Raw genomic sequence first — 24,848 nt, 5'->3', positions numbered from 1 at the left:
AAAATCCTAGGAATCCTAACCCTACTCCATGAGTAGCCCTTGGATTCGCACCAATAAAGATATTTACGCCATATCTTATGGTAAATTTTCCTAGTGACAGGCTTCTGAGAATGAATCAAGGTATCAATGACCGACTCCGAGAAACCCCGCTTGGATAAAATCAAGCGTTCAATTTCCAGGCAGTCAGCTGCAGAGAATTTAGATTTGGATGTTGGAACGGACCTTGAATGAGACGGTCCTGTCTCAGTGGCAGTTTCCATGGTGGCAGAGATGACATTTCCACTAGATCTGCATACCAAGTCCTGCGTGGCCACGCAGGCGCTATCAAGATTACTGAAGCCCTCTAATGTTTGATTCTGGCAATCAGACGAGGCAGGAGAGGAAAAGGAGGAAACACATAAGCCAGGCTGAACGACCAAGGTACTGCTAGAGCATCTATCAGTACTGCTTGGGGATCCCTTGATCTGGACCCGTAACAAGGAAGTTTGGCATTCTGACGAGATGCCATCAGATCCAATTCCAGTGTGCCCCATTGACTAATCAATGTCGCAAACACCTCTGGATGGAGCTCCCACTCCCCCGGATGAAAAGTCTGACGACTTAGAAAATCCGCTTCCCAGTTCTCTACTCCTGGGATATAGATTGCTGATAGATGGCAAGAATGATTCTCTGCCCATCGAATTATCTTGGAAACCTCCATCATCGCTAGAGAACTCTTTGTTCCCCATTGATGAATGATATATGCTACAATCGTGATATTGTCCGACTGGAATCTTATGAATTTGGCCGAGGCCAGCTGAGGCGCGTTGAATATTGCTCTCAGTTCCAGAATATTGATTGGAAGTAGGGACTCCTCCTGAGTCCAAACACCCTGAGCCTTCAGGGAATTCCAGGCTGCACCCCAGCCCAAGAGGCTGGCGTCCGTCGTCACTATGACCCATGCTGGTCTGCGGAAGCACATTCCCTGGGACAGATGATCCTGTGACAAATATCAATGAAGAGTCTCGCTGGTTTCTAGATCCAGATTTATCTGAGGAGATAAATCCGCATAATCCCCATTCCACTGTCTGAGCATGCACAGCTGCAGTGGTCTGAGATGTAAGCGAGCAAATGGAACGATGTCCATTGCCGCTACCATTAATCCGATTACCTCCATACACTGCGCCACTGATGACCGAGGAGTGGACTGAAGTGCTCGGCAAGTAGTTAAGATCTTTGACTCTGACCTCCGTCAGAATTTTTTTTATGGCTACCGAGTCTATCAGAGTTCCTAAGGAAGGAACTCTTGTCAGTGGAACTAGTGAACTCTTGTATGTTCACCTTCCACCCGTGAGTTCTCAGAAAAGCCAACACAATGTCCGTGTGAGATTTGGCTAGCTGGTAAGTTGACGCCTGAATCAAAATATCGTCCAGATAGGGCGCCATTGCTATGCCCCGCGGCCTTAGAACCGCCAGAAGGGACCCTAGTACCTTTGAAAGAGCCACAAACTGGTAGTGTTTGTCCAGGAAGGCGAACCTGGGAAACTGGTGATGATCTTTGTGGATAGGAATGTGAAGATACGCATCCTTTAAGTCCACGGTAGTCATATATTGACCCTCCTGGATCATTGGTAAAATAGTTTGAATGGTCTTGAACGATGGGGCTGAGAAATTTGTTTAGGCATTTGAGATCTAAAATCAGTCTGAATGTTCCCTCTTTTTTGGGAACCACAAACAGATTTGAGTAAAACCCTTGTCCCTGTTCTAGTTTTGGGACTGGGCAGATTACACCCATGGTATATAGGTCTTCTACACAGCGTAAGAACGCCTCTCTTTTTGTCTGGTCTACAGACAAACGTGACAGATGAAATCTTCCCCTTGGGAGAAAATCCTTGAACTATAGTCGATACCCCTGGGTCACAATTTCTAATGCCCAGGGATCCTGAATGTCCCTTGCCCAAGCCTGAGCGAAGAGAGAAAGTCTGCCCCCTACTAGATCCGGTCCCAGATCGGAGGCTGCCCCTTCATGCTGTTTTGGTAGCAGCAGGGGGCTTCTTGGCCCGTTTACCTTTATTCCAGGTCTGGTTAGGTCTCCAGACTGACTTGGATTGTGCAAAATTCCCCTCCTGCTTTGTGGCGGAGGAGGAAGTAGAGGGTCCACCTTTAAAGTTTCGAAAGGAACGAAAATTATTTTGTTTGGCCCTCATTTTAACCGTCTTGTCCTGAGTAAGGGCATGACCTTTACCATCAGTAATGTCGAAAATAATCTCCTTTAGTTCAGGCCCGAATAGGGTCTTACCTTTAAAAGGAATAGCTAAAAGTTTAGATTTTGATGATACATCAGCAGACCAAGACTTAAGCCATAACGATCTACGCGCTAAAACGACAAAGCCTGCATTCTTTGCCGCTAATTTAGCCATTTGGAAAGCGGCATCTGTAATAAAAGAATTAGCTATCTTGAAAGCCTTAATTCTATCCAAAATATCATCTAATGGGGTCTCAACCATAAGAGACTCCTCTAGAACCTCAAACCAAAAAGCTGCTGCAGTAGTTACTGGAACAATGCACACTATAGGTTGTAGAATAAAACCCTGATGAACAATTTATTTAAAAGACCCTCTAATTTTTTATCCATAGGATCTTTAAAGGCACAACTGTCCTCAATAGGTATAGTTGTACGCTTAGCCAGGGTAGAAATAGCTCCCTCCACCTTAGGGACGGTCTGCCAGGAATCCCGAATGGTGTCAGATATGGGAAACATTTTGTTAAAAGTAGGAGGGGGAGAGAACGGAATGCCTGGTCTATCCCATTCCTTAGTAACTATGTCCGAAATCCTTCTAGGGACTGGAAAAACAGTGTAAGTAGGGACCTCTAGATATTTATCCATTTTACACAATTTCTCTGGTGGGATTACAATAGGGTCACAATCATCCAGAGTCGCTAAAACCTCCCAGAGTAACAAGCGGAGGTGTTCAAGCTTAAACTTAAAGGCCGTCACATCTGAGTGTTTGAGGGAACATCTTTCCTGAGTCTAAAAGCTCTCCCTAAGACAGCAAAATCCCCCACCCCCAAATCAGAACACTGAGGGTACATCGGAGATGGCCAATAAAGCATCAGAGGGCTCAGCATTTACTCTAACACCTGACCTGCTGCGCTTAGCCTGTAAACCTGGCAGTTTAGACAATACCTCTGTAAGGGTAGTAGACATAACTGCAGCCATATCTTGCAGGGTAAAAGAATTAGACGCACTAGAAGTACTAGGCGTCGCCTGAGCGGGCATTAAAGGTTGTGACACTTGGGGAGAATTGGGTGTCAACCAATTTTCAGCCCATAACATACAGGTCCCAGTAATACCCCTTCTATCACATGTAGGATTACTGCTTACCCCATCCCTTATGGGAACAATGTCAGCCAGTTCTAAAATAACAGTCTCTCCAGAAAAAAATGACTGAACATACCTCAATGCTTGTAGCATTAAAAACGTTCACCACACTGAAGCTTCTCAAGTACTCCTCAGCCATTCTGTGGGAACTTCTCTGGATCTTAGTGACAACTGCTAAGATCATCAGTCTCCAGGCAGAAATCTTCATCCATCTGCTGCCTGGGAAAAAAATGGCACTCACTGGTACCATTTAAATTTAAAAAAAAAGTCTTGCTTGAAGAGAATAAAATCTATCATATTAAAACCTCTTTCACTTTACCTCTTCCTATTACTTAGTATAGGCAAAGAGAATGACTGGGGGTGGAGAGAAGGGAGGAGCTATATATACAGCTCTGCTGTGGAGCTCTTTCCCCTTCCTGTTAGAAGGAGGATAATATCCCACAAGTAAGAATGAATCAGTGGACTCGTCTTATCTAGTAGAAGAAAAGCAATTGTAAACACATTAAGGGAAAAACTATTTTACAGTATACTGTCCCTTTAATATTCACCATCTTTACGGGAACCGGGAAAGTTTGTGGTACAACCCTGTCCTCTTAGACCTTATCTAATTTAGGGATCAAATGTTCCTTTAGGCAATTTGGGCTCTGGAACCTCTAACTTAGCCAAAACTTTCATCAACAGGAAGTGTAAATGCTCAATCCTAAATCTGAAGTCTGGTTCCTCCACAGCTGGAGGTTCAGAGGCAGCATATTCCAACCCAGAAAGAGCACCCTCTGAAGTATCAGAGGCGCCCTCATCATCGGATAATCTTGTATCAGAAATGTAATAAACTAGTAGATGACCCTTGGGAAGAATAGCAATATTTGACCTTTCGCTTGCAGGGTGAGGCAAAACACTAATGGCTGCAGACACTGCAGTTTGTAACTGCTCAGTAAAGACTGGCAGTAAAAGGCCCCCTTCAGATGGAGGATTAGGAGTGCTATGGGAAGCTGCATGTGTATTAGGAAATGACTGTAGGGTGCGCACCTCACAGGACAGACTCCTCAGGAGGTGGATGGCTCAGAGGTAACAAACATATTAATCTTCTTTGACATGATTACTTTATCAAGTCATTTGGAACAGTTGAGCGGGCAGGTATACCGTGGCCTCACAATATAGACAGGTATTAGACTTGGGTAAACAGGGAGTACCCTCTAACACATCAGAATCCTCCATAGCTTGCACTTACAATGCAGACTATAGATTAATAAGAAAAAATGGCACATTAAAAACCCACAAAGGCTGGGCCACTCACCAACTCCTATGACCCAGGCCAAACAGATACCGCTTATTCTCCGGTAAAACCGCACGGCAAGGAAAGAGGAAATAAGTGTGACCACACCCATTCACGTGGTGCGCAATGCAGGACCGCCCCTGCTATAATAGCAAAAAAGCACGGCAAGCCTTTCAAGCTGAACAGCTCCCAAAACGAAAGTAAAAAACCCTGTACATTCCAACATCTGTCTGAGCCTCATCTCACACATGTTGCAGCATAATCAAATAAAAGTATGTGATTAATCCCCACTGTTCAATAATCCCCCTCTAGATATATTAAACCTTGATTCCATACGGATAAAAGGAGCCACACTGTGACCCTGTCTTCTTGCGTTATATGTGTTAAAAAAAAAAAAAAAAATGAAACTATCTTACCAGAATCCATGCCATGGAACAGAAACACAGCCTCTCAAGTTTGACAGTCTTGTAGCATCGTTCCTGACATGGACTTGAGTGATGGAAGGAGGCAGTGAAACTCATTAACACTGATTGCTTAGGAGCGGTTAACAGTAGTCTGGATGGTTTCTGGATGCGTTTGCAGAAAGACTCTGCCTGCAGCTCTAGACTCTAACATTCGTTAATGCTCTCACTGAGAGGCTGACAAGACTACATAAAACTCCAGTCCCATTCATAAGGAACTACTCCGAATCTTCTAACACTTCACTGCCAACCTCCTGTAAAGAAAGGCAAAGAATGACTGGGATATGAGGAAGGTAGGGGGGGTATTTAAGCCTTTGGCTGGGGTGTCTGCCTCCTCAAGGTGGCCAGAACCAGTATTTCCCAACAGTAAGGAATGATGCTGTGGACTCTCCTCATATTAAGGAAGAAAAACATGATTCTTACACTGGGAAATAAAGGTCTTCCAACCCTTATTAATAAGTTTGCCGTGTTAAAGGGACAGTCCACACCAGAATTATTGTTGTTTTAAAAAGATAGATAATCCCTTAATTACCAATTCCCTAGTTTTGCATAGCCAACACAGTTATAATTATACACGTTTTACCTCTGTAATTACCTTGTATCTAAGGCTCATCAGACTGCCCCCCTTATTTCAGTTCTTTTGACACATTTGCAGTTTAGCCAATCAGAGCTGTCTCCATGGTAAATTCACATGCATGAGCTCAATGTTATCTATATGAAACATGTGAACTAATGCCCTCTAGTGGTGAAAAACTATCAAAATGCATTTAGATTAGAGGCGGACTTCAAGGTCTAGGAAATTAGCATATAAACCTCCTAGGTTTAGCTTTCAACTAAGAATACAAAGAGAACAAAGCAAAATTGGTGATAAAAGTAAATTGGAAAGTTGTTTAAAATTACATGCCCTATTTGAAACATGAAAGTTTTTTGGGACTTCACTGTCCCTTTAAATAAAAAAAAATATGAAAAATTAAGGTGTTATAGTAATTTATAAGAAAAATGATTAAATCATGATTTATTTCCCCATATCGCCCAGCCCTAATACATACATATTTAATACAGTTATGTATTTTAATATGCACATTTTGAAAGTTAAGTTTCACATACGTAACTATTTCTTTATATCTCTTTGCATAACCACACAGAAATGACACTTTATACTTAAATGTTGTGGTATACAATACCGCTACTGTGGTGTAGATGCCACTAGCAATTTACAGAGTCTGACCTCAAAAAACATCAAGCCAGTTTGTTATTTGTGACTTATCTCCACTGATATTCTGTATGATGAACAATGGTGCTTTCTTTGCAGTTTACTACCAGGAAAAAAAAAAAATGTACACACACATACAATAGGAGTATGTAAATGTATGATATACATACACACCACAAGTCTAGCTGATATGAGGTAGTAGGGTTAAGATTTACACATTCCAGCAATGTGGTATTACTTATACCTCAAAAAAGGAGCAGCTTTTCATCTCCAATATCTACTTTCAGATTCTAGAACAATCTGACTATGCAATTATTTATCTGATTATTAATTAAATGAAAGTACAAGGAGGATTTCTGAATGCCTAAAACAGTGAAATCAAAATTACACACACACTATGTGAGGAAATGTATATATGAAAAAAATACAAAATGGGTTTTTAAATTTAAAAATGTTAGGACTACCTGCTTCTCTATATATCAAGAAGTTGAATATACTTTAACAGAGTTCTCTCCAGAAACTTTTTTTAGTGGGTGCACCATCCAGCTGACTTTACTGAACATGCGGCTAAAATTTTAGCCAATATAAAGCTAATAATTAGCCAGTTTAAATAACGTGCAAGTTTTATTGCAAATTATCATGAAATACATTTGTTACATTATGCAATTAAGTTGAACTTTTTATAGCAGAAAATGATATAATATATTACACTGACCCCACCCGGCTACTTCAAAAAGCCACTGGCTTGCAATGTTTTCTGTGGAGAACACTGCTTTATGATCAAACATGAGAAAGAATATAAATATATATAATTTGTTTAATTCTGGTGATTTACTCATCTAAGTCCATGGAGGAACACTATTAAAGTCCTTGAGGGGCATTAACTTCTGGCTCGAATGTGTTGTAGGATCCTGGCTGATGATGCATTGCTGTTGTAGTAATTCAGATCACAAGCTCAGGAGAGGTGAAGCATACTGAGCTGGGGGGTGCAGATGGCTTGTACAAGAAGTTTTTTTTTTTTTTTAAAGGGACATTAAATACTAAATACAGTTATGGCTGCTGCCAAGTTGAAAATATAGCTTTGACTACTTCTAGTGTTTGTCACTGAGGATATTGCAGAGAGCTGCTAAACACATGCAACCAAGTAGGTTCCAAAATGGCTGCACCTATGTTTAAAGGGAGGTTAGTGTCCCTTTAACAATCATGGTAACGTTTGGAAAAAAAAGGCACTAAAGAAAAAAAGAAAAAAAAATTTACCCCGCTTTTTCTTTTATTCAAGTGCCATTACTAAAACAATCTTACACTTCATACTTATGCGCTTCAGAGATCAGGGTCCTAGATAATTGCTCAGATATAGTATCGGAAGCCACACAAATATTTTTAACTACTACATTTTCTGCATAAATGCATGCACTAAACCGGCTTCTAGAGATTCATCAGAAATTTAGTTTCAGTTTTCACAAAACTATTAGTAATACCTGCAGAAGATGATGAGGCAGTGTTACCTCCAGCTCTGCCATCCGGTGTGCCGGATCTTCCTCATCCTCCGGTACCTCCAGGTCTTCCTGAGGGATGGTATCCCACTTGCCTTGATGAGCTACAAGTTGGTGCACTAGTTCATACTGTTCTGGCAATGCCAAGCTTACAAGCGTCTGTTTTCCATGCCTGAACCTGATGCGCCGTCTTTTGCAAGTGTCTGGGTTACAGTGTGTGCCAATAGGAAGTAGTGGGTCACCCAAAAGAGAATTTGTGACTCTACCTCTAGCATTACAGTTCTGCCCTAGGATAAATATACAAGGGCGGCAGCGCACTGTCAGTTTCAGGTATTCCTCCTCTTGTCTTGGGAAAGCAATGCACTGCAGCTGTCCTGAAACCAGAAAAGAGGTACAGTGAAAAGCAAGAATGGTTAGAGGGGGGGGGGGGGGACAAACAAACAAAAAAACACCCCCCCCCCCCCTCACAACTACAAGAAGCTCATCAGCTGTAGAAGAGCATTTTGCAAGTAGACCGATATCTAGTATCTAAAGCCACACACGTTGTGCTCCAATCACACTTCTTTTAACAAAAAAAATGGCAAGATGAGGAAATTTTGAAGCACAAAAAATGTGTAAATAAGCTGAACAAAATGTGTTAATACATTAAAGGGATGATTCAGATTGAAAAAGTTTTAAATCACATGCTCAATTTACAATCTTTTTTAATTTATTTATGAATATCAAATTTGCTTTCATCTCTTTGTGTCCTCTGAAATAATCTCTTTACACTGATAGGAGCATGTCTAGCTGCAAACACTTCTGCCAGATGGCTAGACATGCTCCTGAGCTCACCTAGGATTATTTTTCAACAGAGGAATACAAATAGACCTAACCAAAAATAAGTTATGCTTAACCGATAAATTAATTTCTTTCATGGCAGTGAGAGTCCACGATCCATTATAACTGTGAATTATTCTTCCTTACCACTAGGAGGAGGCAAAGATTCCCAAACACCAAGAGCTCTATAAAACCCACCTTCCTGGAAACTAGTCTGATGTATAGCCAAGCAAGAAAGGTAAGAGAAACAAAAGCAGTGGGGAAAAACTTTTTTTTATTAGGAACTGCACTATCACTAACTAAAAATGAGAACAATCAGGGTGCCGGCAGGGGCAATAAATAGAAAGTATACAGGCCACACTAGCTGGGTTTTCTAACAAACTTCAGTATTTCTTTATTCTAGTGATGTTTCAAGGATAGTCTCCCTGGTCTGAGGAAGGGGAGTTTATCCTCAAAACGTCACCAGAAAAAAGAAATAGATGTTTGTCTGAAATTTAGTGCAGTCTCTATACACACGTGTATACTTATATACACATACATATATACACAGACCCCTGATCAGAGAAAACCTCATTGTGTAGAGACAGCAGAAACATTAGCATAAGCATTAATCTCAGCAAGTTTAGAGCTAATAGAAGGCATATTATGAACTGACCTTTTATGCTTACTTGAAGGCCAATTCAGATAGTGTTGAACAGATGAAATCATTAACTCCAGGAGCAATAATCTGTAGAAGTCCTTTGTAAGAACAAAAAGAAGCAGCAATACCCATAGAAGCAAGGGAATCAGACTAGTCTGAATGCATTAACACATTTAAGCATGTGTCAGTTCTGACGAAGATGCCACAGAGGAGCAGACTACATCCTTATGAGATCTTTCTACCAGATCCTGCATGGCTACACTGGAGCTATTAAAATCGTGGACACTCTCCTGTTTGATCCACACTACCACACGAGGAAGAAGCACTATGGGGGGGGAGAACAGATATACTGGTAGTCCCATGGAACCGCTAACGCATCCACCACCTCTGCCTGAGGATCTCTAGATCCTGATCCTTACCTCGGAAGTTTGAAATTGAGCTGTGATGCCTTAGAGATCCTAAGGGGAATTTGATTTAACACCACCTGGTTTAGGGACCATTCCCCAGAGTGACAAACCTGCGGGCTCAGATAGTCTGCCTCCAAGTTCTCCACTCCTGGAATGTGAATAGCAGAGATATGAGATTGATGACTCTCCACTCAAAATAGAATGTTAGATGTGGCTGCAAGTCCCCTCCTGATGGTTGACATACGCAACGGCTGTGACATTGTCTGAATGGAATCGAATAGACTGGATGGAAGTCAACTATGGCCAAGCCAGAATGGCATTGAAAATGGGTCTGAGTTCCAGAATATTTATGGGCAGATATACTACCCGAGGAGACATTCAAAAGTATTTCCCAAGATGGCACAGAAAACTCATTCCCCGCATGAAAGGCTCGGGTGACATCCATCAAGAAAGGGAGTTCCTGGTAACTGAATCCAGACATCTACTGTGACAAAGACAAATTATCTCCATTCCATTGTCTTAGCATGCACAACTGTAGATGTTGCAAATGAAAGCAAACAGCATTACCTTTGACACAACTACCATTAACCCCTCTACCACCATACACTGAGCACCGAAGGATAAAGGGTAGCTTGTAGAGCTGACAGCCATGGAGCCTATAATAACTCCTAGAAAATTCACTCTTGTTCAAGGTACAAAAACTCTTTTCTAAAAATGTATCTTCCAGCCATGACTCTGAAAATACCAAAGTAACTTCTCCGTGTGAGCGGTCGCTAACTGCAAAGATGGAGCTTGAACCAATATATTGTCCAAGTAAGGGGCCAAAGCAATCTGACAACTTCTAGGAGAGCCCCCAGTACCTTTGTAAAAATCCTTGTAGCCGTAGCAAACCCAAAAGGGAAGTGCTAGTCTAGAAAAGCAAAGCTGAGATACCGATGTTCGAGGGATTGGAACATAATCATTTACTGCACCCGGAGGACAAGGGGGAGGAATAGATCTGAACGTTTCCCATCTTGAAGAATGGGACCCTCAAAAACGTGTTTTTTTTAAGTCCAGGTTGGGAAGAAAAGTCCCTTTTTTTGGAACAATTAAGACCTTCGTTTTTAGAAACAAAAAATATATATTTGAGTAGCAGCCTCTTCCCATATCAGCTGGCTGATCATCATGGGAAATGTAGTCCCAAAACCTCTGGAGGGCCAAGTTTGAGGATGTCTGTCCTAAAGGATTCAGAGAATGAGAGTTCCCCCTCTGTACAAGACAAGCGATTAGTCAAAAGCTTGTAATTGCCTAGAGCAGTGTTTCCCAACCGCGGTCCTCAAGTACCCCCAACAGGCCTGGTTTTCATTATAGCTGAACCAGTGCACAGGTGAAGTAATCTGCTGATCAGTAACCAACCGGCTCTCATCCATCAGCTGAGAATACACCAACTGAATAACTAGTTCTAGATTCAAAAGAACATTGTTTATCTTCTGCTTGAGTTTACCTGCAGATGGCAACACTCCCAAAGCGGCTGACATTGCAGATTGGAGCTAAGAAGTAAAATCTGGGGGCAAAAAGGATAAGCCACTCTGAGGTAAAGGGGCAGGGGGAACAAGCTACTAGATTTTGAGAATTTGGGACTGCCAATCGAGATTGTGGGATAACAACGGAAGGGCATAATAAAGTACCCTGAGTAATAGTACCTGTTGCCTTTTGCGGTTGAGGAGCCAATGCCACAACTAGACCAGTATTTTGAGGGTTAGGGTTCACAGAGTGAGTCTGGAGGACAGAAGACTGGCAAGAACTGCATAGCTGAGCTGGTGTAAACATTATGTTTACCTTGCATAGAAGGCATTTATGTGCATCAAATACCATTTGCATTCCCTGCCCAGATGGCTTCCCCTCTAGAGAAAAATCTTCCTGTTCAACATGTCCTGTCTGATCTATATCCCCCAGTCACTCATGTCCCCTAAAGAGAAATGTGACCCTACTAGGGCTATACAACTAGATATTTATCCCAAATTAAATAACTACTGAAGCAGCTTAAATCACTTGAAATTCTGAGCGACCACATGCCCGGTGACAACTACTAATGCTCCGGTGCAGGTGTGTCTTACCCCCTCCTACCGATAGCACAAAGCTCCTTTCCTTCTGATACCAATACTGCATAGTCCTACAGAGAACGCGAGGAAAGAGTAACGCGCAACAAACTTGGAAGGAAGTTGCAGCACACGCTTTGGGAGTAACAGAAAAAATGGATTGAGCCGTCAAGCGAGTTCCAGTATCATCTGCATACCAAAGCTCAGATTGCACCATCCATAAGCCCAATCTATTGTTCAAATAAAAAATAAAGATGCATATCTGTACTTATTGTTCAATATTAAGTGCACATAGCTCAACTCCCCACCCAGGCACTAGCCATCGCACAGGGGCCAATCATAAGTTCAAATGCAAGGATCATGAAAAGAAATAAGGACAGCCCAGGCAACTAGCCTGTAAGGTTCCATAGATCAGGAGAAACTGCTTACCCTGCTGTTGTATTCTCCAGTAAGGCAAAACAACTGTCACTGACAGTGCTGTATTCCTGTATGGACCCTATCCTGACTGCAGGAGGCAAAGGAACTTCCCTGCGGCCCCTGTCTGAGCCCTATACTCAACAACCCTTCTAGGAACTTAAAATTAAATTTTCTGCAGAGCAGCTCTCTGCCTACCTCCTAGACAAGCCAAAGAACTACTGGGAGGAAAGGGGATAGTTTAATTCTCTGGTTGGGGTGTCTTTGCCGCCTCCTGGTGGCCAGGTGATGTATTCCCATGTGTAAGTATGGTTTTCGTGGACTCTACCAAGAAAGGTAAGATCACATTTTTTTCCTACAGGTGGTGAGAGTCCACGATCCAGTCCTCCTGGGAATTACTCTTTCGGATCACTAGGAGCTCTATAAAATCCCTCCCACCTCACTGGTGCACTAGTCTTATTTTTGCCTCCGCTGGAGGAAAGTGAAGACTGAAGTTGTGGATGATCTTTAATGAGAGGGGTTCTGAGACTGAGTTGAGGCCCATTTCCCCTCAGAGTGCAGTGTCAGTGTTGTGTATAGAGTAAGGGTAGTGACTTCAGCTCATGAGAATTTTAGTCAAGCCTTCCACAGGTTCCATAAATTGGAAAGCTCTTTAAAATGTTATACTCTAAGCCATTTCATTTTGACTTTACTATCCCCGTTTTAATAGTGTACACTAAAGTATACATTTTCACTCCTTGGTTGAGAAAATTAAAACTCTTGGTGGTGGCTTACTTGTAAATTCCTAAACCTAACAAACTCAATAGCTTCAAAATGACTTTCCCTCTTGCTAAGAGATTGTGTGGCTAATCATCACAGGAGCAAGTGCTCCTAAAGTTATTTCAGGCTCAATTATAAATTTGTTATACATACCAGATTCTTTTCTGGTTTCTAACAAAGTGTGTATTTCCTATACATTTTTCAACCCGGGTTACAGCTGCATCCTGTTGAAGCATCAAATGTTGCTTTAAACAGACATTAAACACTAAAGGCTAAATATGATGTTTTCAAAGCAAAAGATTAGCATGAAAAAAATACAAAGCAGATGTATTTTTAATGTATTAGTTTAAAATTAAAAAAGTTTTGATATCCATAAAGTAACTTTGTAATAGGTTTCCTTTGAGGAGTTGATTAGCAACAGTTCTAAAAGATTCAATACATTGTGCAAACAACAACAACTTTGTGGAATATAGCAGTATTAAAGGGACAGTCAACACCAGAATTATTGTTTAAAAAAGAAAATCCTTTTATTACCCATTCCCCAGTTTTGCATAACCAACACTGTTATAGAAATACACTTTTTACCTCTGATTACCTTGTATATATGCTTCTGCAAACTGCTCCCTTATTTCAGTTCTTTTGACAGACTTGCCTTTTAGCCAATCAGTGCTCACTCCAGGGTAACTTCACGTGCATGAATGTTATCTATATGAAATACATTAAAGGGAAACTGAACCCACTTTTTTTCTTCCATGATTCAGATAGAGCATGCAATTTTAAGCAACTTTCTAATTTACTCCTATTATCAATTTTTCTTCGTTCTCTTGCGATCTTTATTTGAAAAAGGCATCTAAGCTTTTTTTCTTGGTTTGGTACTCTGGACAGCACTTTTTAATTGGTGGATGAATTTATCCACCAATCAGCAAGGACAACCCAGGTTGTTCACCAAAAATGGGCCGACATCTAAACTTACATTTAAAATAAAGATACCAAGAGAATGAAGAAAATTCGATAATAGGAGTAAATTAGAAAGTTGCTTAAATTTTCATGCTCTATCTGAATCACGAAAGAAAAAAATTGGGTTCAGTGTCCCCTTAAGTAAAGCCCTCTAGTGGTCAAAATGTATTCAGATTAGAGGCAGTCTTCAATGTCTAAGAAATTAGCATATTAACCTCCAAGGTATAGCTTTCAACTAAGAATACCAAGAGAACAAAGCAAACAAATTATGCTTATCAGATAATGTAATTTCCTTCTGTACAAGGAGAGTCCATGGCATCATTCCTTACTGTTGGAAAATACTGAACCTGGTCACCAGGAGGCGGCAAAGACACCCCAGCCAAAGGATAAAATACCTCCCCCCACCCCCACTTCCCTCATCCCCCAGTCATTCTTCCGAGGGAACAAGGAACAGTAGGAGAAATATCAAGGTCAAAAAAGGTGCCCGAAGAACAAAAAATTACAGCCACCTCCTAGATAAAAACACGGGCGGGAGCTGTGGACTCTTCCCTTCAGAAGAAAATGAAATCAGGTAAGCATAATTTATATTTTTCTTAAAAAGGGAAGAGTCCAGCGCTGCATTCATTACTTTTGGGAAAAGAATACCCAAGCTAGAGGACACTGAATGCAAACAGGTGGGTACAAAATGAGGCCCCTTCGAAAAGGCACCACAGCCTGAGTACTCGACCCCCGAAAAAGTATAGAAGACACGGGTGAAAGCCCGAAACCCAGTTAACTGCACATTAGTTACACCGCCGGCAAAGCCGAACTAAACCACTCAGTCCCAGATTCCGTCAAGCCCAAACAACCACAGAGGAGTCAACCCCCACGGATCACTACTCCCATGAAGGTACCTGGCCAAGACAAGGACCGCTATCTGCCCCAAAAAGGAGAACAGAATCATGAAAATCCAAAGGATCATTCCACTTTGCAGAACATAGAACCACCCCTGGTTGTTGTACAATAGCAACGCCCAGGGAGATGAACTCCCTAAAACACAAGGACCGAAGAAAGATCCATACACAGGGAAACATGTCCCAAAAATGACTCGAACATCCTCATATCCCTGACCCTGTACCATACCCAAAGGTACTCCAGGAAAAACATGAGTTCCCTGTTGCCTTATAATAAATCTAGCTCTGCAAGCTAGAAAGCAGAAATAGGATAACTATCCAGCTAGTAAAGAGTTCCCCCAAAAGAACACCAACCACTGAACAGGAACTCCCAATGACCAGTTTCCAGGTAGAAAGCCGACTCACCGTTGCTAAACCCAAACACCGAAGGCGTTTCAAAGCTTGCTAACACCCAGTCAAAGTGCAATTAGCTGTAGCTGGTTACACCCTCAAAGTGCAATAGCTGTAGCTGGATTCAACTGCAAACCTTCCAAGCGCTTACAACCCTCCGAATATCTCCTCCAAGGAATGCCCCCTCCCAGCACCGTACACCAGTGGAAAAGAGGACATCCAAGACCTCCCACAAAGGAGAGAAACGACTCTCGAAAAACTGTCAACCCTGCATAGTGTAACCGACCCCCCAATCTTCCCTCTAGGATAATGGTCCTAGCCCAAAGGCTAGTCAAGACCAAAGACAAGAGTCCCAGACTTCCGGAAGAGAAAAGAAGGATCAATGTAGGAACAAAGCCCCCGGTTAGACAGCTGACTGTTACTACAAACAGTATGCTACCATGAGTCAGGATAGACATTGTGCTTGGGTGCGAAACCTCCTAGACGGCTGTCTTCTCACCAAACAAAGGAACACTTCCCAAGGGAAGAAGGTCCTCAGACCCTCAGCATCCATATATCAGAATCTAACATATAGCAGAAGCTCCATAAGGATCAACGCTCAGCCTCCCACTGCAGGAACCAGTCACTAAATCGCAACTCCCCTTCCAGGATTCTGAAACGCAAGAAGGGAAAAACCCTTACCAGGCCAGACACCAAGGACCCACAGGTCGCTCCAAATACTAAAGTAACTCTAAACCCGGAGAACCCCACCCCCGCTCTAGAAGAGGAAGGATGAAACAGAAAACCACCCTACCATAGAGGCGAGACCCCTTGGCCATATCGCCAACACAGGTGAAGATACCCGGAGTCTACAGGAACAGCATAAATGAGCCAGAAGACCAGTAAAGGACTGTCAGAGGGACCTAAAGCCTAAGCCACAAACTGATAGGCATCTCTCAGAGCCCCAGCCTCTACGGAGAGAGGCCCACGGAACCACAAACATCTAGAGTGAGAACGAACCATCCACACCCATCCAAGGAGAGACACGGACCCAGGTCAGGGTCCTCGAAAAAGGAATCAAAGATCCAACTTCCAGAGGAACCCTAAGCTGCATTCTACAAGGAGGAACGCACCTCTAAAGTCCATAGCAATAGCCTTAAACCCAAGAGTCACAAGGACTTCCTTAACGGTCTAAGATTCAGCACCCAGGGCACTTGGATCACAAAGAAATCTCGTATGCAAGCGTTAATATGTGCTACACACAAGCAAGGTAGCAACCAACACCCAAAGGTAAATGAGAACCCTGTACCCTGCTCGCCATCCCAGAGAATCGTACTTAAGACACCGCCCACAAAGCCCCTAACGGAGCATTGAGGATAAATGGTCAACTATCTGACCCCAGAAAGGCAGCCCTCCATAACCGACCTCACCTCTGCACAGACAAGCCCCAAGGCTAGAGTTGCAACGAGGACAGAAAGACACCCGAACGTCGAAATCATGGTCAGACCAAGGAAGAGACAACAGCCAGAGATCCTAGAAGAATCTATCTTCCAAAAATCATCTTTAAAGGCACACTGTACCCAAAAAAATTCTTTTGTGATTCAGATAGAGCATGAAATTTTAAGTAACTTTCTAATTTACTCCTATTATCAAATTTTCTTCATTCTCTTGGTATCTTTATTTGAAATGCAAGAATGTAAGTTTAGATGCCGGCCCATTTTTGGTGAACAACCTGGTTTCTCCTTGCTGATTGGTGGATAAAATCATCCACCAATAAAAAAGTGCTGTCCAGAGTACTGAAACCAAAAAAAAAAGCTTAGATGCCTTCTTTTTCAAATAATGATAGCAATAGAACTAAGAAAAATTAATAGGAGTAAATTAGAAAGTTGCTTAAAATTGCATGCTCTTTGACTGACCAAAGAAAAAATTTGGGTTCCGTGTCCCTTTAAGCAGGAAAAAGCTGGAGCTTTGCAGCTCCCCACAGAAGGCAGGGAACCCCTGCACACCAACTCTTAGAGTAACAACTGAGCAGAGAAAGAGCATGCCTGCGCATCCAATCCATATGATCCACCCAAGGAAACTCCGCCACCACAATAAAATGCTTAATAGGCTAAAAAGAGTCAGCGTCTAGAAGAACCTCGAGTGAAAACGCAAACCATTAATCACTCGGCACACCAGACCACATAGGTCACATCTCCCAACTCAACAGAATGGAATAACAGTTCTGAGTCCCCGGGGACCTAAGAACCAAGATGACTTCTGCAAACACAGAACTGTATCCCAGACGAGAAGCCCGAACAACCAACCTAGATTGGTAATCATAATCCTCCATTCGGAGGGGTAGTATTGAAAGAGGCCTCACATCAGTAGGATCCGAGCCCGGAGACCATATAATAGGCCAAGTGACATTTAAAGTCCAACAGGATTAATCAGCACCGTGAGGGTGACCTCAACCCTGGTAACAGTCGAAAAAGCATCCGACCAGTACCTGACTGATATAAACTGACAATCTAGAACTGCCAAAGGTCCAAGAAAATTCGTCCCAAAGGATCGATAAATGAACTAGAAAAACATAATTCAATTATTCAACAAGTGTGCAACTTCAGAGGAAGTGCCAACGCGACCTAAAATCGCAAGTATCGGTTCCAGAGAAGAACGTTCATAAAAACGAAAAGCTAACGGGCATGAGCTTAAGAAAAACTAATTAAACACATCCATCCAGATCAAAAAATAAAATGAAGGCAGCACCCATCGGGTGAACGCCCAAGGTGAATGAGAACAGGACCAGCCGATTAAAAGCCCCATTCACCCAAGCTCAGAACTGGAACCGAAAAAGAAAAACCTGTGACGTTAAGGAGATTGGCTTCATCCCCAAACGTCAGATCCATTTTGCCATCCAGCTTCTAAGGCCTCGGATCCCTCGGCCTGCTAGGACTGGGATCCTCCAACATTGCCAATAACATAATTTATGCTTACCTGATAAATTCCTTTCTTCTGTAGTGTGATCAGTCCACGGGTCATCATTACTTCTGGGATATTACTCCTCCCCAACAGGAAGTGCAAGAGGATTCACCCAGCAGAGCTGCATATAGCTCCTCCCCTCTACGTCACTCCCAGTCATTCGACCAAGGACCAACGAGAAAGGAAAAGCCAAGGGTGAAGTGGTGACTGGAGTATAAATTAAAAAATATTTACCTGCCTTAAAAACAGGGCGGGCCGTGGACTGATCACACTACAGAAGAAAGGAATTTATCAGGTAAGCATAAATTATGTTTTCTTCTGTTAAGTGTGATCAGTCCACGGGTCATCATTACTTCTGGGATACCAATACCAAAGCAAAAGTACACGGATGACGGGAGGGATAGGCAGGCTCTTTATACAGAAGGAACCACTGCCTGAAGAACCTTTCTCCCAAAAATAGCCTCCGATGAAGCAAAAGTGTCAAATTTGTAAAATTTGGAAAAAGTATGAAGCGAAGACCAAGTTGCAGCCTTGCAAATCTGTTCAACAGAGGCCTCATTCTTGAAGGCCCAAGTGGAAGCCACAGCTCTAGTAGAATGAGCTGTAATTCTTTCAGGAGGCTGCTGTCCAGCAGTCTCATAAGCTAAACGAATTATGCTACGAAGCCAAAAAGAAAGAGAGGTAGCGGAAGCTTTTTGACCTCTCCTCTGCCCAGAGTAAATGACAAACAGAGAAGACGTTTGTCGAAATTCCTTAGTTGCCTGTAAGTAAAATTTTAGAGCACGGACTACATCCAGGTTGTGCAGTAGACGTTCCTTCTTTGAAGAAGGATTTGGGCATAAAGAAGGAACAACAATCTCTTGATTGATATTCCTGTTAGTAACTACCTTAGGTAAGAACCCAGGTTTAGTACGCAGGACTACCTTATCCGAATGAAAAATCAAATAAGGAGAATCACAATGTAAGGCTGATAATTCAGAGACTCTTCGAGCCGAGGAAATAGCCATTAAAAATAGAACTTTCCAAGATAACAACTTTATATCAATGGAATGAAGGGGTTCAAACGGAACGCCCTGTAAAACATTAAGAACAAGGTTTAAACTCCATGGTGGAGCAACAGTTTTAAACACAGGCTTAATTCTGGCCAAAGCCTGACAAAAAGCCTGGACGTCAGGAACTTCTGACAGACGTTTGTGTAACAGAATGGACAGAGCTGAGATCTGTCCCTTTAATGAACTAGCAGATAAACCCTTTTCTAAACCTTCTTGTAGAAAAGACAATATCCTAGGAATCCTAACCTTACTCCAAGAGTAACCTTTGGATTCACACCAATATAGGTATTTACGCCATATCTTATGGTAAATCTTTCTGGTAACAGGTTTCCTAGCCTGTATTAAGGTATCAATAACTGACTCAGAAAATCCACGTCTTGATAAAATAAAGCGTTCAATTTCCAAGCAGTCAGCTTCAGAGAAGTTAGATTTTGATGTTTGAAGGGACCCTGTATCAGAAGGTCCTGTTTCAGAGGTAGAGACCAAGGTGGACAGGATGACATGTCCACCAGGTCTGCATACCAAGTCCTGCGTGGCCACGCAGGTGCTATTAGAATCACTGATGCTCTCTCTTGTTTAATTCTGGCAATCAATCGAGGAAGCAACGGGAAGGGTGGAAACACGTAAGCCATCCTGAAGTCCCAAGGTGCTGTCAGAGCATCTATCAGGACTGCTCCTGGATCCCTGGATCTGGACCCGTAACGAGGAAGCTTGGCGTTCTGTCGAGACGCCATGAGATCTATCTCTGGTTTGCCCCAACGTCGAAGTATTTGGGCAAAGACCTCCGGATGAACTTCCCACTCCCCCGGATGAAAAGTCTGACGACTTAAGAAATCCGCCTCCCAGTTCTCCACTCCCGGGATGTGGATTGCTGACAGGTGGCAAGAGTGAGACTCTGCCCAGCAAATTATCTTTGATACTTCCATCATAGCTAGGGAGCTTCTTGTCCCTCCCTGATGGTTGATGTAAGCTACAGTCGTGATGTTGTCCGACTGAAACCTGATGAACCCCCGAGTTGTCAACTGGGGCCAAGCCAGGAGGGCATTGAGAACTGCTCTCAATTCCAGAATGTTTATTGGCAGGAGACTCTCCTCCTGACTCCATTGTCCCTGAGCCTTCAGAGAATTCCAGACGGCACCCCAACCTAGAAGGCTGGCGTCTGTTGTTACAATTGTCCAGTCTGGTCTGCTGAATGGCATCCCCCTGGACAGATGTGGCCGAGAAAGCCACCATAGAAGAGAATTTCTGGTCTCTTGATCCAGATTCAGAGTAGGGGACAAATCTGAGTAATCCCCATTCCACTGACTTAGCATGCACAGTTGCAGTGGTCTGAGGTGTAAGCGTGCAAAGGGTACTATGTCCATTGCCGCTACCATTAAGCCGATTACCTCCATGCATTGAGCCACTGACGGGTGTTGAATGGAATGAAGGGTGCGGAAAGCACTTTGAAGTCTTGTTAGCCTGTCCTCTGTCAGGTAAATCTTCATTTCTACAGAATCTATAAGAGTCCCCAGGAAGGGAACTCTTGTGAGTGGAACGAGTGAACTTTTCTTTTCGTTCACCTTCCATCCATGTGACCTTAGAAATGCCAGCACTAACTCTGTATGAGACTTGGCAGTTTGAAAGCTTGAAGCTTGTGTCAGAATGTCGTCTAGGTATGGAGCTACCGAGATTCCCCGCGGTCTTAGTACCGCCAGAAGAGCACCCAGAACCTTTGTGAAGATTCTTGGAGCTGTAGCCAATCCGAATGGAAGAGCCACAAACTGGTAATGCCTGTTTAGGAAGGCAAACCTTAGGTACCGATAATGATCTTTGTGAATCGGTATGTGAAGGTAAGCATCTTTTAAATCTACAGTGGTCATGTATTGACCCTCTTGGATCATAGGTAAAATTGTCCGAATAGTCTCCATCTTGAACGATGGAACTCTTAGGAATTTGTTTAGGATCTTTAAGTCCAGGATTGGTCTGAAAGTTCCCTCTTTTTTGGGAACCACAAACAGATTTGAGTAAAACCCCTGTCCCGATCGTGGAACTGGATGGATTACTCCCATTAACAAGAGCTCTTGTACGCAGCGTAGAAACGCCTCTTTCTTTGTCTGGATTGTTGACAATCTTGACAGATGAAATCTCTCTCTTGGAGGAGAGTATTTGAAGTCCAGAAGGTATCCCTGAGATATTATCTCTAGCGCCCAGGGATCCTGAACATCTCTTGCCCAAGCCTGGGCGAAGAGAGAAAGTCTGCCCCCCACTAGATCCGATCCCGGATCGGGGGCCCTCAATTCATGCTGTTTTAGGGGCAGCAGCAGGTTTCCTAGTCTGCTTGCCCTTGTTCCAGGACTGGTTAGGTTTCCAGCCTTGTCTGTAGCGAGCAACAGCTCCTTCCTGTTTTGGTGCAGAGGAAGTTGATGCTGCTCCTGCTTTGAAATTACGAAAGGAACGAAAATTAGACTGTCTAGTCTTGGCTTTGGCCTTGTCCTGAGGCAGGGCATGGCCTTTACCTCCTGTAATGTCAGCGATAATCTCTTTCAACCCGGGCCCAAATAAGGTCTGCCCTTTGAAAGGTATATTAAGCAATTTAGACTTAGAAGTAACATCAGCTGACCAGGATTTTAGCCACAGCGCCCTGCGTGCCTGAATGGCGAATCCTGAATTCTTCGCCGTAAGTTTAGTAAGATTTACTACGGCCTCCGAAATGAATGAATTAGCTAGTTTAAGGACTCTAAGCCTGTCCGTAATGTCGTCCAGAGTAGCTGAACCAATGTTCTCTTCCAGAGACTCAATCCAGAATGCCGCTGCAGCCGTGATCGGCGCAATGCATGCAAGGGGTTGCAATATAAAACCTTGTTGAACAAACATTTTCTTAAGGTAACCCTCTAACTTTTTATCCATTGGATCTGAAAAAGCACAGCTATCCTCCACCGGGATAGTGGTACGCTTAGCTAAGGTAGAAACTGCTCCCTCCACCTTAGGGACCGTTTGCCATAAGTCCCTTGTGGTGGCGTCTATTGGAAACATTTTTCTAAATATCGGAGGGGGTGAGAACGGCACACCGGGTCTATCCCACTCCTTAGTAACAATTTCAGTAAGTCTCTTAGGTATAGGAAAAACCTCAGTACTCGTCGGTACCGCAAAATATTTATCCAACCTACACATTTTCTCTGGTATTGCAACTGTGTTACAATCATTCAGAGCCGCTAACACCTCCCCTAGTAATACACGGAGGTTTTCAATGTTTAAATTTAAAATTTGAAATATCTGAATCCAGTCTGTTTGGATCAGAACCGTCACCCACAGAATGAAGTTCTCCGTCCTCATGTTCTGCCACCTGTGACGCAGTGTCTGACATGGCCCTAATATTATCAGCGCACTCTGTTCTCACCCCAGAGTGATCACGCTTACCTCTTAGTTCTGGTAATTTAGCCAAAACCTCAGTCATAACAGTAGCCATATCCTGTAATGTGATTTGTAATGGCCGCCCAGATGTACTCGGCGCTACAATATCACGCACCTCCCTCTGAGCGGGAGATGTAGGTACTGACACGTGAGGCGAGTTAGTCGGCATAACTCTCCCCTCGTTGTTTGGTGAAATTTGTTCAATTTGTACAGATTGACTTTTATTTAAAGTAGCATCAATACAGTTAGTACATAAATTTCTATTGGGCTCCACTTTGGCATTGCAACAAATGACACAGGTATCATCCTCTGAATCAGACATGTTTAACACACTAGCAAATAAACTTGCAACTTGGAAATACAATTCAATTAGAATAATATTAAAACGTACTGTGCCTTTAAGAAGCACAGAAGATCTATGACAGTTGAAAATTAATAAATTGAAACAGTTATAGCCTCAATCCTTGTAAACAACACAACTTTAGCAAAGGTTTAATCCCATTAGCAAAGATAACAAATTCTGAAAGCAGGAAACAAATTACAGAATAAACGTTTTTTATCTCAGTCAAACTATAATTCTCACAGCTCTGCTGAGAGAAATTACCTCCCTCAAAATAAGTTTTGAAGACCCCTGAGCTCTGTAGAGATGAACCGGATCATGCAGGGAATACAATGAGTTGCTGACTGAAATATTTGATGCATAGTAAAAGCGCCAAAAAACGGCCCCTCCCCCTCACACACAGCAGTGAGGGAGAACAGAAACTGTCAGAAAAACAGATTAAGCAACTGCCAAGTGGAAAAATAGTGCCCAAACATTTATTCACACAGTACCTCAGCAAATGAAAACGATTTTACATTCCAGCAAAAACGTTAAACATAATCTCTAGTTATTAAACAGCTTTATGTATTTCTTACAGTGTAATTCTAGTGAAGTACCATTCCCCAGAATACTGAAGTGTAAAGTATACATACATGACATTATATCGGTATGGCAGGATTTTCTCATCAATTCCATTGTCAGAAAATAAAAACTGCTACATACCTCTATGCAGATTCATCTGCCCGCTGTCCCCTGATCTGAAGTTTACCTCACTCCTCAGATGGCCGAGAACAGCAATATGATCTTAACTACTCCGGCTAAAATCATAGCAAAACTCTGGTAGATTCTTCTTCAAACTCTGCCAGAGAGGTAATAACACACTCCGGTGCTATTTTAAAATAACAAACTTTTGATTGAAGATATAAAACTAAGTATAATCACCATAGTCCTCTCACACATCCTATCTAGTCGTTGGGTGCAAGAGAATGACTGGGAGTGACGTAGAGGGGAGGAGCTATATGCAGCTCTGCTGGGTGAATCCTCTTGCACTTCCTGTTGGGGAGGAGTAATATCCCAGAAGTAATGATGACCCGTGGACTGATCACACTTAACAGAAGAAACATGTCTTAAAAGAAAGCGAAGGCGAGCCAGCCTATAACGGAAGGTAAAATTATCTCTCACAGAATCAACTGAAGACCATGGCCCCGAGATAAGGGCCCCTGAAACCTCAAGGGCTAACGCTTCCCCAAGAAGGCCAAACTGAATCGGGCGATTCCACGCTCGACGGGCCCTGGTTATTGGAACAAGGACAGTATCTTAGAAATACTTCACTTGGGAGATATAAATTATTCAGCACCATAGAAATGGCCATATGGAACCGTGCCGTAACCTCTGTAGGAAACATGCCATCCTCCGGAGTAAAGTCCATAGGGACACCTGCTTGCGTAGCCAGGAAATGATTGGGGCACTCGCTTCACAGGTCATGGAAACCTCAGAGGTGGATGGCTCAATGCACTCTAAGCTCCCTGCTACAGGAGAAGAGTACTGTAGAACAGCAATCAGAACATAACTGAAGGGCATTGATTACCCAGGCCATTTCATATTCATCACAAGACACATCCACCGTATCAGAGGCATCCATGTCGCGCATAGTAGAATCAACCATAATCTTGAAATTACAAAAACAAAAAAGACTAACTGGCATCCTTTAACACCCCAAATGGCTGGGGCATTCACCACCTGTGAACCACACAACCTACGAGCAAGACTGTTGCGAGGTGCACCGTGCCAGTCACGAAGACGGCATGCAATCTTGAAGAATGCGCCATTAAAAGGACGTTATTTTCCAAAAAGACCGTGAGCCCAAGTATAGCTACACATTTGCAGATAGAACCATAAAACAAACATGATTAAAAGTCCCCCCTGTTCAATAACCCCCCTTAGGAGATATTAACCCATGATTCCTTAAGATAGGACTCCCACTGG

At 42.8% G+C, this 24,848-nt stretch overlaps 1 protein-coding gene across 1 annotated transcript in view; it reads right to left on the bottom strand.

Moving 5' to 3' along the window:
- Positions 1-24,848, bottom strand: part of DSTYK (dual serine/threonine and tyrosine protein kinase) — a gene marked incomplete in the record, with an annotated part of 571,803 nt that overhangs the window by 400,147 nt on the left and 146,808 nt on the right. Inside the window, 1 exon segment of the mRNA XM_053706624.1 lies at positions 7,787-8,175. Within this exon segment, the coding sequence (XP_053562599.1) occupies positions 7,787-8,175 (389 nt within the window).

The sequence above is a fragment of the Bombina bombina genome, chromosome 3 (genome assembly GCF_027579735.1).
Source record: "Bombina bombina isolate aBomBom1 chromosome 3, aBomBom1.pri, whole genome shotgun sequence".
NCBI classification, from domain to species: domain Eukaryota; kingdom Metazoa; phylum Chordata; class Amphibia; order Anura; family Bombinatoridae; genus Bombina; species Bombina bombina.
The sequence above is the reverse complement of the archived record's forward strand: the minus strand, read 5'-3'. Positions and strand labels throughout refer to the sequence as shown.